This window comes from Capricornis sumatraensis, chromosome 15 (genome assembly GCF_032405125.1).
Source record: "Capricornis sumatraensis isolate serow.1 chromosome 15, serow.2, whole genome shotgun sequence".
Taxonomy (NCBI): Eukaryota; Metazoa; Chordata; class Mammalia; order Artiodactyla; family Bovidae; genus Capricornis; species Capricornis sumatraensis.
In genome coordinates, this window is record NC_091083.1 from 10,440,536 (window position 1) to 10,456,039 (window position 15,504).

General features: G+C 48.1%; 1 protein-coding gene across 3 annotated transcripts in view; it reads left to right on the top strand.

The window, feature by feature from the left end:
* ISM1 (isthmin 1) overlaps window positions 1–15,281 on the top strand; it is a 90,227-nt gene extending 74,946 nt beyond the window's left edge. For 2 of the 3 annotated variants that reach the window (XM_068987227.1, XM_068987225.1), the window contains exons 4-6: window positions 2,871–3,014; window positions 7,314–7,403; window positions 13,629–15,281. In XM_068987227.1, the coding sequence (XP_068843328.1) occupies window positions 2,871–3,014; window positions 7,314–7,403; window positions 13,629–14,146 (752 nt within the window). In that variant the 3' untranslated portion in view covers window positions 14,147–15,281. The remainder of the gene's footprint in view (window positions 1–2,870; window positions 3,015–7,313; window positions 7,404–13,628) is intronic. The other variant, XM_068987228.1, reaches the window with a different exon arrangement.
* Window positions 15,282–15,504: the final 223 nt, after the last annotated feature.

Genomic DNA, 15,504 nt, shown 5'->3' on the forward strand with positions numbered 1-15,504 from the left:
TTGCCTGGCAAATCCCATGGATGGAGGAGCCTGGTAGGCTGCAGTCCATGGGGTCACTAGGAATCGGACACAACTGAGCGGCTTCATTTTCACTTTTCACTTTCACGTGTTGGAGAAGGAAATGGCAACCCACTCCAGTGTTCTTGCCTGGAGGATCCCAGGGACGGGGGAGCCTGGTGGGCTACTGTCTATGGGCTCACACAGAGTCGCACACGACTGAGGCGACTTAGCAGCAGCAGCAGCAGAGCAAGTCAGTGGCCCAGGGCTGGGGTGGGTATGAAAGGGGGTGGGTACCCAGAGAATTATGGAATCATCTTTCACATAATTTGATACAGTACTAACATTCAATAATTTAGATTAAAAAAAAAAAAACCAACATAAGAAATTATCTCAGGCAGAGATTCCAAGATGGTATGTTTAATGCTAAAATCTCAACATTCAGAGACAATATTCCCCCAAGCTAGCTCTCCCTCTTATTATACCAGGGAGGATGTACTGCCAGAGAATTCTGGGTGGTTGAGGCCCCTTTGGTTCTGCTGAGCCAAGCGGGATACCTCTTGGCATCAACCACCTGGATTGTGTCTTAGGCTGAGACCCACCCCACAGTGGACAGCAACTCTTCCTCTGTGAATTAATAAGCTTTCTCTGACTTACCCATTACCCCTTTTTATGAGTCTGAAAACAGTATCATCTTGACTGGTGACTTTTTGTGGTTGTTCCTTTTAACAAATCAGACCCCAGGAAGAGTCACACAGGAGGTGCTGAGTGTGTTCCTGCGTGCATGTAACACATGGATACAGCCACCGACAGGAGTGCGAGCATGTGATTGTTTCAGGCACGTCCTTTGTGTTCTTGGCGAGTTACCAAGAGGCCTGGGAGGTGCCAGCCCCGGCCCCCTGCTCAGCGATCTCTCGGGTTCCCCTGCACTGATGTTCAGGAGGAGATGGAGAGATGGAGGCAGCCAGGGTGGGAGGGAAAGCAGACCTGCCTCCCTTGCACGAGGCAGGAGTTTCAAACATCTGCTTGGCCATGTGGTTGGAAAATCATGTCTTAGAAGGAAATCAAAATTCGGAAAAACCCCTTTGAGGGAGTCAGGAGAAAGGGATGGGGCCCTCGGGGGCAGGTGAGGTGTGGCTGGACCCTCAACCGTGGGTTAGGGGAAAGGATTAGGACTGCCCCCACCGACTCTTAACAATGGGCTAAAGTCAGTGGCCCTGGGTTTGCCTGAGAGTGAGCACACTGTAAACAACAGCCTGGGAGTCTGGCATGGGTCCCACAGTTCAGGTAGAAACATGTGTGGACTGCATTCTTGCCAGGCCTACGTAATGACAATCACCGAGACCTGTTCCGAGCGGAGCAGGACCCTACCCTGCGAGGCCAATGACTGGGGCTGCATGCTTGGCACTGGCAGAGGCCCCAAGGCTGGAGGAAGATTTGGATAAAGCGGGAAAAAGTAGTTCAGAGGGAGATGCTGCAGAGTCAGGCTTTTGAGCAAAAGCACTTAGCACTAGGGCCCTCACTTTCCTTTCTCTTCCCCTTCCCCTTGAGTGGGTCACCCAAGCACTCCAGGACTTAGTTTCCTTACTCTTAAAAAGAGGAAATCAGGTGAATTCCCTGGTGGTCCAGTGGTTAAGACTCCAGGCTTCCAAGGCAGGGAGTGTGGATTTGATGCCTGCTCAGGGAACTAAGATCCCACATGCCGAGCAGTGTGGCCAAAAAAATTTTTTCTAATTTTTTTTTAATTAAAAAATAAAAAGAGCAAGTTAGTCTAGATAATATACCAACCTCTCTCGTGGCCCTCAAAGCCCCCAGTCTGGTTCCTTTCTCCTTTTCCTTACCCCTCACTGATTTCTGATACACTGTATAATTTAGTCATTTTTGTGTGTGTTTTTTGATTATCATCTGACTCTTCTCACAAAACTATTAGTACCACAGGGCAGAGATCCTTGCAAGTTTTATTTAATGATATATCTCATATACCCAGAATTGGGCCTGGCACATAATAGAGTATTTGTTGGATGGATGTTGAGTGATGACCTCAAAGAACCATCTAGCTCTACTGTTATGTATCAGTTATCTGGGCTTCCCTGGTGGCTTAGCTGGTAAAAATCTGCCTGCAATGAGGGAGACCTGGGTTTGATCCCTGGGTTGGGAAGTTCCCCTGGAGGGGAGCATGGCAACCTGCTCCAGTATCCCCATGGACAGAGGAACCTGTCCATTACATTTTCAATAAGCACTTACATCTAGGCATCTTCTGGGTTTCCCTGGTGGCTCAACGGTAAAGAATCTCCCAATGCGGGAGACCTGGGTTTGATCCCTGGATTGGAAAGATCGCCTGGAGAAGGGAAAGGCTACCCACCCCAGTACTCTGGCCTGGAGCGTTCCATGGACTGTATAGTCCATGGGGTGGCAAAGAGTCAGACACACCTGAGCGACTTTCACTTTCAGACATCTTCTGGGCTTCCCCAGGGGCTCAGTGGTAAAGCATCTGCATGCAGTGCGGGAGCCACGGGAGACTTGGATTTGGTCCCTGGGTCAGGAAGATCCCTTGGAGGAGGGCACGGCAACCCACTCCAGTATTCTTCCCATGGACAGAGGAACCTGGCGGGCTACAGGGTCTCAAAGAGTCAGATTTGACTGAGCATGCACACACGCAGGCATCTTCCAGGGGTCAGAACCTCAGAGAGAGGCCCTGCATCATGAAGCTAATCCCTGAAATGAGCACTGGGGCCATAACTTTTCGCCTCTGGCTGGCACCTGGTCCCCTCCAACAGTGGGGATGCTGCAAGTGGGCAGTTGGCAGGCAGCCGGATGGGGGCTGTGAGGGTTCTTTGGGCAAGGCTGGTGACCATCTCCCTGTTCCCTTCCAGATTCCACAGATGGTGAGGGCGACTGGAGCCTCTGGTCTGTTTGCAGTGTCACCTGTGGGAATGGCAACCAGAAACGGACCAGGTCTTGTGGCTACGCGTGTACCGCCACCGAATCGAGGACGTGTGACCGTCCCAACTGCCCAGGTGGGTGCGCTCAGGGGTGTGGCTCTACGTTCCCGGAGAAGCGTTTCCTTTTTGTTCTATTTTCTATTTTGTTATACAATTTCCAAGTGTTATACTCCATTTACAGTTATAACAAAATATTGGCTATATTCCACGTGCTGTATAATACATCTCTGTAGCTTATCTTACGCCCGAGAGTTTGTACACCCCACCAACATCCCAGCCCTATGGCGCCCCTCCTCACCCTCCCCACTGCTCACCACTAGTTTGTTCTTTGTCTCTGTGAGTCTGGATAAGGTTGTAGCTTCTATTTAAAAACTTATAGAAATTGACTGTTTACAAGACAACCATTTTCCTAATGAGAATTCTGACCAGACTGGGACAAGAGACAATGAGCTTAGAGGATAAAAAGATGGATTTTCTGAGCCTGATATGCAATTGCAGTAAACATGACCTAGAAGACAATGCTCCCATGTACTTAATTTAAGGCGTGATTCTGGTTAACTTGGTCCTTTGATGTGGAATTGGTTGTACCTTAAAGAGACACATGAAGATGGATGTTCATGGGCTAATAAGGAAGCCAGGATCAGAGGCTTAACGGCCATCCAAAGAAAAACCGTGCATTAGCCTGAGAGTTGCTGAAAGTTCCAGAGGGAGCAAATTGGGGCACCTTGGCATTTAATTATTGCTTTAAACTGCATTGTCCATGTTTTTTAAAACTTAACTAATAGTTGCAAACTTAGTGAGAGGCCATATTGGAGTAGAAAATAATTGTGACTGTAGTAGTATTGCCAAACCGCTGTCTAGTCTTGTTTCTGGATGGCCCACACGTTTTTAAAGGGCTGTGAAGAGAGAGGAAGAGGAGGAAGGATATGCAACCAAGTCTGAACGTGAAATGAATTTATTTACAAAATGTAAATAGATGCATGGACATAGAAAACAAACTTACGGTTGCCAAGAGGGAAACGAGTGAGGAAGGGGTAAATCAGGAGTTCAGGATTAACAGATATATCCTACTAGATATAAAATAAACCACAAGGACCTACTGTATAGCACAGGGGATTATACTATTATATTTTGTAATAACCTATAATGGAAAAGAATATGAAAAAGAATATGATATACATATGATACCAAATATATATTCTTATCATTTTATATACATATATATATCACTTCACTGTACACCTGAAACTAACGCAACATTGTAAATCAACTATACTTCAATTTTTAAAAGACCATATGTAGCCTGCTGCTGCTGCTGCTAAGTCTCTTCAGTCGTGTCCGACTCTGGGTGACCCCAAAGACAGCAGCCCACCAGGCTCCCCCGTCCCTGGGATTCTCCAGGCAAGAACACTGGAGTGGGTTGCCATTTCCTTCTCCAATGCATGGAAGTAAAAAGTGAAAGTGAAGTTGCTCAGTCGTGTCCGGCTCTTAGCGACCCCATGGACTGCAGCCTACCAGGCTCCTCCATCCATGGGATTTTCCAGGCAAGAGTACTGGAGTGGGCCAACAAAGCCTAAAATATTTACTTTCTGACACTTTACCTAAGAGTTTATCAACTCCTGGTCTGCGGTTTTCCACCTACCATGTTCCCTACAGACAGGTAGAAAACCAGCCTAAAATACTACCTCAGGCTCTTCCAAGAAATCACACTTTCCGAAAGGTTTCCTCTGAAAGAAATTTCAGAAACAGAACATTTGACTCCCCACACCCCAGACTTCCTTTTTCTACCCCTAGAAACTTTGTTCTCAAACCACAAGGCTGAGATTTACAAGAAAAATGTGGAGGAGCAAAGGGTTTTCTGCGGAGAGAGACGATCAGATTGGGCATGCGTGTGGTGACAGACGGGCATGCGCAGAAGACGGGGCTGATGCGCGAGAAAAGGCAGTTCCGGACCCGTCAGCCGCGCGGATGGATTTCCGGAAGTGCTTGATCAATTTCCATCGAGAGGTTTGTCCTGATCTTTCCCATACTCATCACAATGAAACAGAGTTAGAAGTCTGGTGGGATGGGTAGAAATAAACCGACAAATAACGAGAAGGGAGAAGAGGAGGAAGGCGGGAAGAAAGTGAAGAGGAGAGGGAGAGGGAAAGAAGACGAAGACAAGATGAAGCGAAAGAAAATGAAGGTAAAGATTGGGAAGATGGAGAAGAAAAAAGATAATACGGAAGGTCATGAAGAGTAGAACTTTCTGAGTATCAAGCAAACTTCTAAGGTCTTTGCATGTGTTATTTCGTCTAATCCCAACAATAATGTCACGAACTAAGTACTGATGATGGTGTTCATTTGGCAGCTGTGGAAACTGGGACGCATGGGCTAATTTGTCCTGAGTCGCAGCAGAAGCAAGTGGTCCAGCTGGGATTTGAATCTAGGCAGTCTGATTCGAGAATCCATGTTCTTAACGATTAAATTCTTCCACCACCACCAGGGTGAAGGGTACTGGGCTCAGGCACACGTGAATACAGACAGCATTTCATGTCAGGGCTTGGCAGCTTGCCTGTTGCTTTCTCCTCCAGAGTTGGCATGCAGACACAAAACGGTGGGCCTAGATAACTTGATAGCAGGTATCATCTCTCCTCCCATTTTGAATGTTTTCTCTCACTGCTGAAAGCAGCATGGCCAGCAGCCCTGTTCATACATTTCCTTCTCGTCTGACCTGGCTTCCATCCTTTCTGCCTTTCTGTTCCTGACTCCCCCAGCTTTGCAGGGCTCCTTTGAACATGAAGGATCTTCTTTTGCACCATCTCTTTCCTTTCCTGATGTCTTCTCAGCCTCACTGGAAAGACTTAAGGGCCAGGCAGTCTCCCTGATCTGGTGGTGATGACACTGTAAAAATCTGTCCCTTAGGCCGACCATACAAATAAGCTCGAAGGGCTTCACATAAAATCAGAGAGAGCCCCTTAAACGAAATCAACTCACACCTAGCAGGACAGCCAAAGTTCTCCAACAAATAGGCCACATTCCTCTGTTCCTTCCTCTCCTGACTGCTTCCACTTGCATGGGATTCCCGTTTGCAAAGGAAGCCTGGGTGCGGATGGTCATTTGAGTAGGGCAGGGAGCCTGGAAACGTGAGGCAAAGTAGGTTCCGTTGCTCAGAGCAAGTAATGACAAACCCAGCATATTCTTTTTTTAACACTGAATTTTTTTGTTTTTAACTTTTTAATATTTATTTTATTCAAGTATAGTTGAATTACAATGTTGTATGGCAAAGTGATTCAGTTATACATACATATATATACATATTTATACTACATTCTTTTTCATATTATTTTCCTTTACGGTTTAATCATAGGGTACTGGATATAGTTCCCTGTGCTATACAGTAGAACCTAGTTGTTTGTCCATTCTATATATAATCGTTTACATCTGTTAATCCCAAACTCCCAATCCATCCCTCCCCCAGTTTATTCTTTTTGCAGTATCATCAGCGGTGCTGAAAGTCCCAACATACAAGAAATGGGTCTTTTACCTCAGAATGAGCTAGATAAATATTCAAGGAGAAAATGTCAGCCCATACTTACTGCTTCTTACGCTAAGTGCTTTCTTTATGTATAACTCATTTAATTCATCCAAGGCTCTGAGGAGGGTTGTTGGTTCTCCCTATTTATGGATGTGAAAACTGAATCACCCAGAGGTCCTTGGGCTTACCCAAGTCGCTCACTTGAACCCCAGTGAGTCAGTCCTTAAGACCAGTGTTAACCACTAGACAAGTTGTTAACACTGGACTTCCCTGGTGGCACAGTGGATAAGAATTTGCCTGCCAATGCAGGGGACGTGGGTTTGATTCCTAGGTCGAGAAGATTCCCTGGGGAAGGAAATGGCAATCCGCTCCAGTGTTGTTGCTTGGGAAATCCCATGGGGAGAGGAGTTTGGCAGGCTACAATCCATGGGGCTTCAAAAGAGTCACACACAAGTTAGTGACTAAACAACAACACACAACACCAACAACACACTCTCCAGTCTCTGGCTCACTTTGCCAGCCTGACACCTCCAGACAAACACACATCCTGACGTGTGTCTAGCACCACCCAAAACCCCACTCCTGGGACCAGGGAATGAGCTCCTTAGGACATTCAGGCACATTTGGATCTGATTTCATGCCGCAAATGGTATCTGGGGTTTTAATATATTTTATGCTCTATACCTGCTTTTTACTGTTTCCTCTGTTGGCAAGTTTCTGCCCATGAGTAGTAATGAGTACAAAAAAGGCTTTGTTCGTGTGTATTTGCTTTTTATTTGCCAGTGGGGCTGGGGCGGGGGCAGGGGGGTGACTTTTTCCATATAACTAGAGAAAAAAGAGCTCCTGTCTGTGTCTAGGAATTGAAGACACCTTCAGGACAGCTGCCACCGAAGTGAGTCTGCTTGCGGGAAGTGAAGAGTTTAATGCCACCAAACTGTTCGAAGTCGGTATGAAGAGTTTCCTTTTCATTTTTCATCCAAATATTGATTTAGTGTCTTAGAGATTCCTTTAGCCTTTGCCATGCCATCCTTGGACCCATTTAAGCATTGTGTCTTCCTCTTAAGGGGTCCAGTGCTGTCGGCCTTTTTCTTGCTTGCCAAATAAACACCAAGCAAAAGGGAGCCTCCTGCAGTGACAGACGGAGACCAGCAGCCTTGCTGCACCCGCCCCGGCACGCGGGTGGGACCGCCCTGCCCCTGCTGTGGGGCTCACCCATCATGGGGCCTCAGGCCTCATGGAATCTCTTCCCGCAGCCCTCACCAAGTGTCCCCAACGAAATAAAGAAGTGATGATGTCAGTTTCCCAGCAGAGGGTCACGGGGAAGAAGGAAGAGAAAGGGCACTTCCTCAACGTTTTGCCTTCCCCATCCCAATCCCGCCCCCACCCCCCGCCACGTGAGTTTTCTGTAGACCTTTGTAACACCCTGCTACTCCCCTGGTAGAAAGTGCCAGAGCAAGTACAATCAACATGGGCCAAACAGAGTTAAAAGTGTCTGCTCAGCAAGGGGAAAAATAGCTGCATGTGCTTCTGGATGTGATTTTATATTGCAGAAAGGTAAGATTCCTTCTGCCCCATTTCTCATTTGCACCCACTTCTGCTCTCCTCAGCCAAGCTGGAATCAGTTTGGAAATTCTGTTGCCCAGGACTTTCATCACAGTCCTTCATGTACACCCAGCTACCACTAGCAGAAGCCTTCTGCAAACACAGTGCGTTTAATCCCCAAAATTTAAAGGTTGTGGGAGTTTTGCGTAAAATAGTAAAGCCGCAAGGCAGGCTTTTGGGGCAGAGAGCAACTCTGTCTTCCCCTGTTTCCTGCCCCACAGGCAGGCAGCTGCTTTGCCCTTTCACAGGGGATGGGACCAGGTGCACCCCCCCTCCCCCGGGCAGCTCAGGACACACCGGATGAGAAGGGATGGCATGTCAGGCAGGTTCCGGGCAGGAACAGACACGGTTCACACTCAAATCAGGTGACAGAGGAGCATTTGATGAGGATCTTTTGGCAAAGGTGTGAGCAGGTGGATGGAAACCAAGAAGGGCTTGTACAGCACTCTGGGACGGGCAACAGTGGGGAGCCCGCACCACCCGCTGGACTAAAGGGACTGGGGGAAGGGTCCCAGAACCACTGGGTGGAGTGGACACACTCCTGACTCCCAGAAGGATGTAGCCAACGTGTTAACAGGGAGGGAGGAGCCTCAAGGACAGCACCCTTACCTCGCCCCTTCTTCCTTCTGCCACTCGACCTGGTCCTTCCATCGGCGTACCCCAGTTAGAAACTAGGGCTCAGGGAGTCCACAAATCAGACCCACGCAGGGCAGCCTTCCAGGGCAAGGAAAAGGGAGATGAGACAGAAGGACAAATGGAATATGCCCAGCAGGGGTGAGAAAAGCTTGACTAGCATAAGGTCAAATGTCTTAACCGACTCCTGCCTCAGTTTTCTGATCTGAAAAATGGTCTAAGGTAATGGTGTATGGCCTTCCCTGGTGGCTCAGATGGTAAAGAGTCTGCCTGCAATGCAGGAAACCTGGGCTTGATCCCTGGGCCAGTAAGATCCCCTGGAGGAGGGCATGGCAACCCACTCCAGTATTCTTGCCTGGAGCATTCCATGGACAGAGGAGCCTGGTGGGCTACAGTCCATAGGGTTGCAAAGAGTTGGACATAACTAAGCGGCTAACACTTTCATACTTTAATGTTGCCTACCTCCCAGATCTATTGTAGAGTTGAATGAGTTGACACTCATAAAGCACTGAAAACACTCACATTGAATACTCCGTGTAAGTCTGATCAAAAAAAATAATAATAAGTCAATGGATGCAAGTCCTGTATGTACTTGACTTTTGATGCCCTTATGCCCTGGAGGGAAAGTGCAAAGCTGTTTTCTGGAGCCTCTGTGAATCTTGTTTCTGAAAACCCTGCCCTCTGAGGAGGACCCCCACTGGCTCTGCAGACCTGCGCTTCCCAGGAAACACTTCCGTTCCTTGCAGCAGCGCACGCTCGCCGGGGTGGAATCCCAGAGTCTGGCACCTTCCTGCAGGTGGTGTTCCCCACCCTGTTCTGTGTATGGTCTGCTTGCCTTCTGGTTTAACCCTCCTGGGACTTTCTTGAGATGGGTGCTGTTTTTATCCCCAGCATTTTATTTAGAGATGGGAAAACTGAAGCCCACCGAAGTAGCATGCCTTGCACAAGGTCATGGAGCTACTAAGTACTTGAGCCGGGATTTGACCCAGGCAGTCTGACACATGCGCCCACACATGCCATCTGAGGCCAGGCCTTTCCCACGCTCCTGAGAGGTGCCCCAGATCTCTCTTCCTCATTTCCCTCAAGCTGCAAGCTGGCTCCCAATCCTGACCGCTCGATTTTCACTCTTGACACCACCAGCCTCCCAGGACCCAGAACAGTGGTAGGGAGTCACTTCTGACACCTCCCTCCCTCCCCTCAAGCCCTCCAAGGCCTGGCAGCCCCACCTTCCTGACTATTCCTGATCCCACCCTCCATACCTGCCAAGCATCTCGCTGGGACTCTTACAATTGGCTTTGAAGAGCTTGCTGTCGCTCAAAAACCATCCGTGCTTCCCTAGTGCCCTCTGAATGGGCCTAAACCACACTGAAGACCCCCAGGTCCTGACACCAGTGATCTCCCTTCTGTACATCCTCTGCTCCGGGGAAACAACGTGTTCCCTGCCTCAGACTCTCTCTGCTTAACCATGGGCTGCACAGTTACCGCCAACCTGGCTGGCCTTCCTCTCTGCTCTTGGACGAAGTCTGGGTCCAGTCCAGCCCTCTGAGATGGGATTGCCTTCCTCTCTGCTCTTGGACGAAGTCTGGGTCCAGTCCAGCCCTCTGAGATGGGATTGCCTTCCTCTCTGCTCTTGGACGAAGTCTGGGTCCAGTCCAGCCCTCTGAGATGGGATTGGACACTCAAAACCCTCCCTGGGGGATCCCCCCGCCTGCGAGGGACAAAGGCGTGGGAGCAAGAGGAGGCGGGGAGAGCTTTCAGACGGAGGGGCAGGCCTGACCCCTGCCAAGGGAGGGAAGGAAGGAGAGAGGACCGGGGGCAAGGGCCTCCAAGAAGCTGGAGAAAGTCTCACCTACACCCATGAGGAAGCCAGCAAAGGCTGCCTCACCCAGGAGTCCCCCCTCATGCAGCACCCTGACTGACCACGAGCAGCCTCAAGGGAGCACAAGCTGGATGTGAACCCCAGGGCAGGTGCACGGCACCAGGCAGCAAAGCACCCCTGAGGCCTTCTTGCAGGAGCTCTGAGCGAGACAGCTGTGGCCACCCCTCCAAGCCTCCGGGCCAGCCCAGGGCTGCTCACCCCTGGATGCACCCCCTGACTTGCCCTGATAGAAAATGACATTTTTTAACACCAGTGGGATATTTTTGCTTTTGCTCCCCACCACACACCCCTGCATTCCACCATGGAGGGTTTCCTGAGATACGGATCATCCAACCCAGTGCAGCTTCCTGAGCCAGACGCTGCAGGAAACCTGCCCATGCCACATCCTTACCTCCCAGCAGCCTCTGGGGGTCTCTGCCGTGGGCCTGTTCTAGCCCCCAGAGCCCACCAGCCCATAAATGCACAGTCATCCAGAAGTCCAGGAGCAGCCCCCAGTCAATGACTGATACTCAGGCCCCTGCCAAATAAAAATACCTCTCTTCAAAGACTGTATTCCAAGGATTATTTAGTGCAAAGGGCAAGGGGCCTGTTCGCGATAGAGAGAACACTGGATTTAGAGGCCTGCAAGCCTCTCAAGGGTTAGGGCTAAAGAGTTTTCTTTGATAGAGGAGTAAATAAAGCTGGAAGAATCCTGTGAGGGGACATGAGATGGAAGAGTGTCAGAATCACACAGGACATGAGAGAATGTTCTACTGGGAGACCAACCTATTTTTGGGAGGCACCCCTAAGGAAAGGCTGTATTCTGGCCCAGGCTGAGGGCAGGCCCAAGTTCAGGGACTTGAAAGAAGGAGAGTATATTCACTAAAGTTTATTTGAGATACATTTTGCTCTAATTGATTGGTGGGGATGAGCAGTTTAGTTAATCATTTATCAGGCAAAGAAAGGGAATCCGGAGCATCTACGTCTGGGTTTTGTTTTGTTTTGTTTCTATTTGGCTGCACGGGGTCTTGGTTGCAGCATGTGGGATGTTTAATCATGGCATGCAGGGTCTTGTACCCTGACCGGGGCTCAAACCTGGGTCCCCTGCTTTGGGAGTGCCAAGTCTTAACCACTGGACCACCAGGGAAGTCCCTGTGTCTGTTTTTGTCATAGGAAAACACAGGGGCAGCGGTGAGACTTACATGTTCTGTGGGGAAGAGGGTTCTTACAGTAAGTGGTTTTCCAAAATATGCAAAAGTGGGGAGATTTCTTAACCTTGGCTGTTTTGCAGGATCACGGACCTTGCGTAAAGGTCCACCCTGACTCTGAATGGGTTTCCCAGGTCCTGGGAAAAGATGCTCCAGTCTCTCCAGTGGTTACGTGTCTGATCCACACTCCACACTGCCCCCCTCCTTCCCTGTCCTGCCTCCCTTCTGTGCTGGTGTTTCCCAGAATCACCTCCCAAAGAACTGTCTCCATTGCATCTTTGTCTCAGGGTTTGGGAAAACACAGACTGACACATTAACCAGCCCAGAAGCCCTAAACTCTGACGACTGAATGACCCAGACCGAACACCCACAGGGACAGGATCAGGCAGGGAAGGTGACAAACCGGGGACCTCCTGCCTTGACCAAGAAGTAGCCACTTGTCCCCTATTCACAGGGCCACTTGTTCCCACGGGAACAATGTATGATCAGCATCAGTATATCTTTTGTTTTTTCAAATGGAACAGGGAATCTACAGGAATAAATAGAATCAACTAATTCTTAAATATTGGCAATTAATTCATTATTTTTAAATACTGTAACGGCCAAACATGACACACCTCTGATGACAAGTTCTGGCTATAAGCCTACAGGTCAGTGGCCTTGGGCCAAATGTTGAATTCTCTAAAACCAGGGTCCACCAGCCTCTTCTTTAAGGCATCTTTCATGGAGATTTGCATATAATGATTGTTACTGTTTCCTGCCTACATTTAAGAGGTTCAGTTCAGTTTAGTCACTCAGTCGTGTACAACTCTTTGCGACCCCATGAATTGCAGCATGCCAGGCCTCCCTGTCCATCACCAACTCCCGGAGTTCACTCAGACTCACATCCATCGAGTCAGTGATGCCATCCAGCCATCTCATCCTCGGTCGTCCCCTTCTCCTCCCGCCCCCAATCCCTCCCAGCATCAGGGTCTTTTCCAGTGAGTCAACTCTGCATGAGGTGGCCAAAGTACTGGAGTTTCAGCTTTAGCATAATTCCTTCCAAAGAAATCCCAGGACTGATCTCCAAGTCAGTGAGTGGTAGAATAAAACTTAGTCTTACAAATATTACTTTGAGGTACTTTCTATCACTCATTGCTTATTTAAAGAGAAGATTCAAAATGGATCTCTGAATTATTGTTCATTTAGTTATGAGTGATAGATAATGGGCTTATGGTTATTCAGGAAACCATAGAAAATACACCTTTTTTTGTAGATGCCTACTAAAACTTGTTATTGTTCAGTCACTAAACCATGTCCGACTCTTGGGACCCCATGGTCTGCAGCAGGCCAGGCTCCTCTGTCCTCCACCATCTCCTGGAATTTCCATTGAGTCAGTGATTTTGTCTAACCATCTCATCCTCTGTCACCCCCTTCTCCTCCTGCCCTCAATCTTTCCCGGCATCAGGGGCTTTTCCAATGAGTTGTTTCTTCGCATCAGGTAGCCAAAGTATTGGAGCTTCAGCATCAGTCCTTCCGATGAATATTCAGGGTTGGTTTCCTTTAGCATTGACTAGTTTGGGAATAATAATATTATATGTTTCCAAAAGAAAATTTTAATGAGGGTAATATAATGATGATTGAGTCTAGGTAATGGCATCTAGGCAGTCATTGTATATTTTCTCTCTTATGTATCTGAAAATTTTTTCATAATATAAACTAAGGAATTGGTGGTGCAGAGAACTTTGTGGACAAAGAAATTCCCAAGTTCAAGGACAGTGAGTGTGTTCGCCACACCAGGGGCTGCCCCCCGGGAATGGAGAGGTTGACTTTAACGTCATCCTGCTCCCAGTTTTGCACCTGATGAGAAGTTTCTCTGTGGCCTTTTTCAGACACGGACAGCTGTGAGCGCTGGATGAGTTGCAAAAGCGAGTTCCTAAAGAAATACATGCACAAGGTGATCAACGACCTGCCCAGCTGCCCCTGCTCCTACCCCACCGAGGTGGCCTACAGCACAGCTGACATTTTCGACCGCGTCAAGCGCAAGGACTTCCGCTGGAAGGACGCCAGCGGGCCCAAGGAGAAGCTGGAGATCTATAAACCCACAGCCCGGTATTGCATTCGCTCCATGTTGTCCCTGGAGAGCACCACGCTGGCTGCCCAGCACTGTTGCTACGGCGACAACATGCAGCTTATCACCAGGGGCAAAGGGGCGGGGACGCCCAACCTCATCAGCACCGAGTTCTCAGCGGAGCTTCACTACAAAGTGGACATCCTGCCCTGGATCATCTGCAAGGGCGACTGGAGCAGGTATAACGAGGCTCGGCCTCCCAACAACGGACAGAAGTGCACGGAGAGCCCCTCCGACGAAGATTACGTCAAGCAGTTTCAAGAGGCTAGGGAGTATTAAAGAGACGCCGCCTCCGGTGTTCCCGACACAAACGCCCGGCGCTGATCGCAGCCCGGCGGAGAGCCGCTCTCGCCAGCTTAACATGTACAGGTGTATATACCACGCGAGCATTTGTCGTAAGTCACACGAGGGCTTGGCGCCAGGCCCTCGCAACTGCCATATGAAGCCACCGTTGCCATCTTCAATGTCAACGGTCCCCTTGGATCTCTTCCGAGGAAGGGACGTTCTCAGGAGGATGTGAAGAAAGAAGCCGGAAGAAGAACCTGGAAGTCGTGGTGGGTCGAATTCAACTCACCTCGGATTCAGTGGTTCCGAGAGAAGCAATGGGGCAGAGACTGAAATTGTAAACGTGATAAGCAGTTTTATGTATAACTTATTTAATATGAATGTGATTTATGCATAACCTTTTCTCTGGAGTTGTCATCCCGAAATTATTTAATCACTTCCGTGAGAGTTCAGAAAGAGGCTTAGGGAGGTGGAAGAGAAAGGGAATTTTCCAGGAATTCTTTTAAAATGAGAAATGCAATAGAAGGATATCAGCATAAGAAAACCTGAAACCAAAGGTGAGTTAGCCAGTGAGGTACCTTGCTTAAGTCTCAGCTGCCAAAATGCCCTTCCCTCAGACTGGTAGGGGGTAGAGGGGGAGCAGATGGATATTTTCAGAGCAAATCTGAGGCCTAGTTTTAAATAAGCTTTAAAATAAAGGATGATATTAGCACAATGCTGTAATTCTACTAAAAGACCCCAGAATGGTAGAATTTCTGTTCATGCCTTAATAGGTTCAGAAGGCCACAGGAAGATCAGAGTTAAAAACAAGGAGTAGCACTTTTCCAAAGAAAAGTGCAAAATAAATGGAAAAAGAACATGAACTTCATTTCATCTATTTTATTTTCATACCATCTTAACAATTTTTTTCTCCGCCAATATATTTCCAGTAAATAAATATAAAAATGAGGAAGGGAACTCATCTAGAAAATCCTAATTTTTTATGTTTTAAGAAAGGAAAAAATACATTATTTTTGTAAAGTATTTATTGAGTCACTGAGTCTTATGCATCAAGCAATTATAATATTGGCCTGGTTCTGTAGGGTGGAACTTAGGACAAATAAAGAGTTGGTTCTTATGTAGTCTTTACTTGCAAAACTCCAGGAAAAGAGATTATATAATAAAATCATAATAAAATGTGTTACCTGCAGTAAATGTGTTACCTGCAAATATTTATGATACAAATTCCATAAATAGCCATGGTAAAACGGGGTTTCAAGGCAGGGGAGAGGAAGGCTCAAAACAGGCGGGAATAAAAGACTCATTGATTGATTTAATGGTGAGTGGTATGAGTCAGCATCTTTGGCACCAAG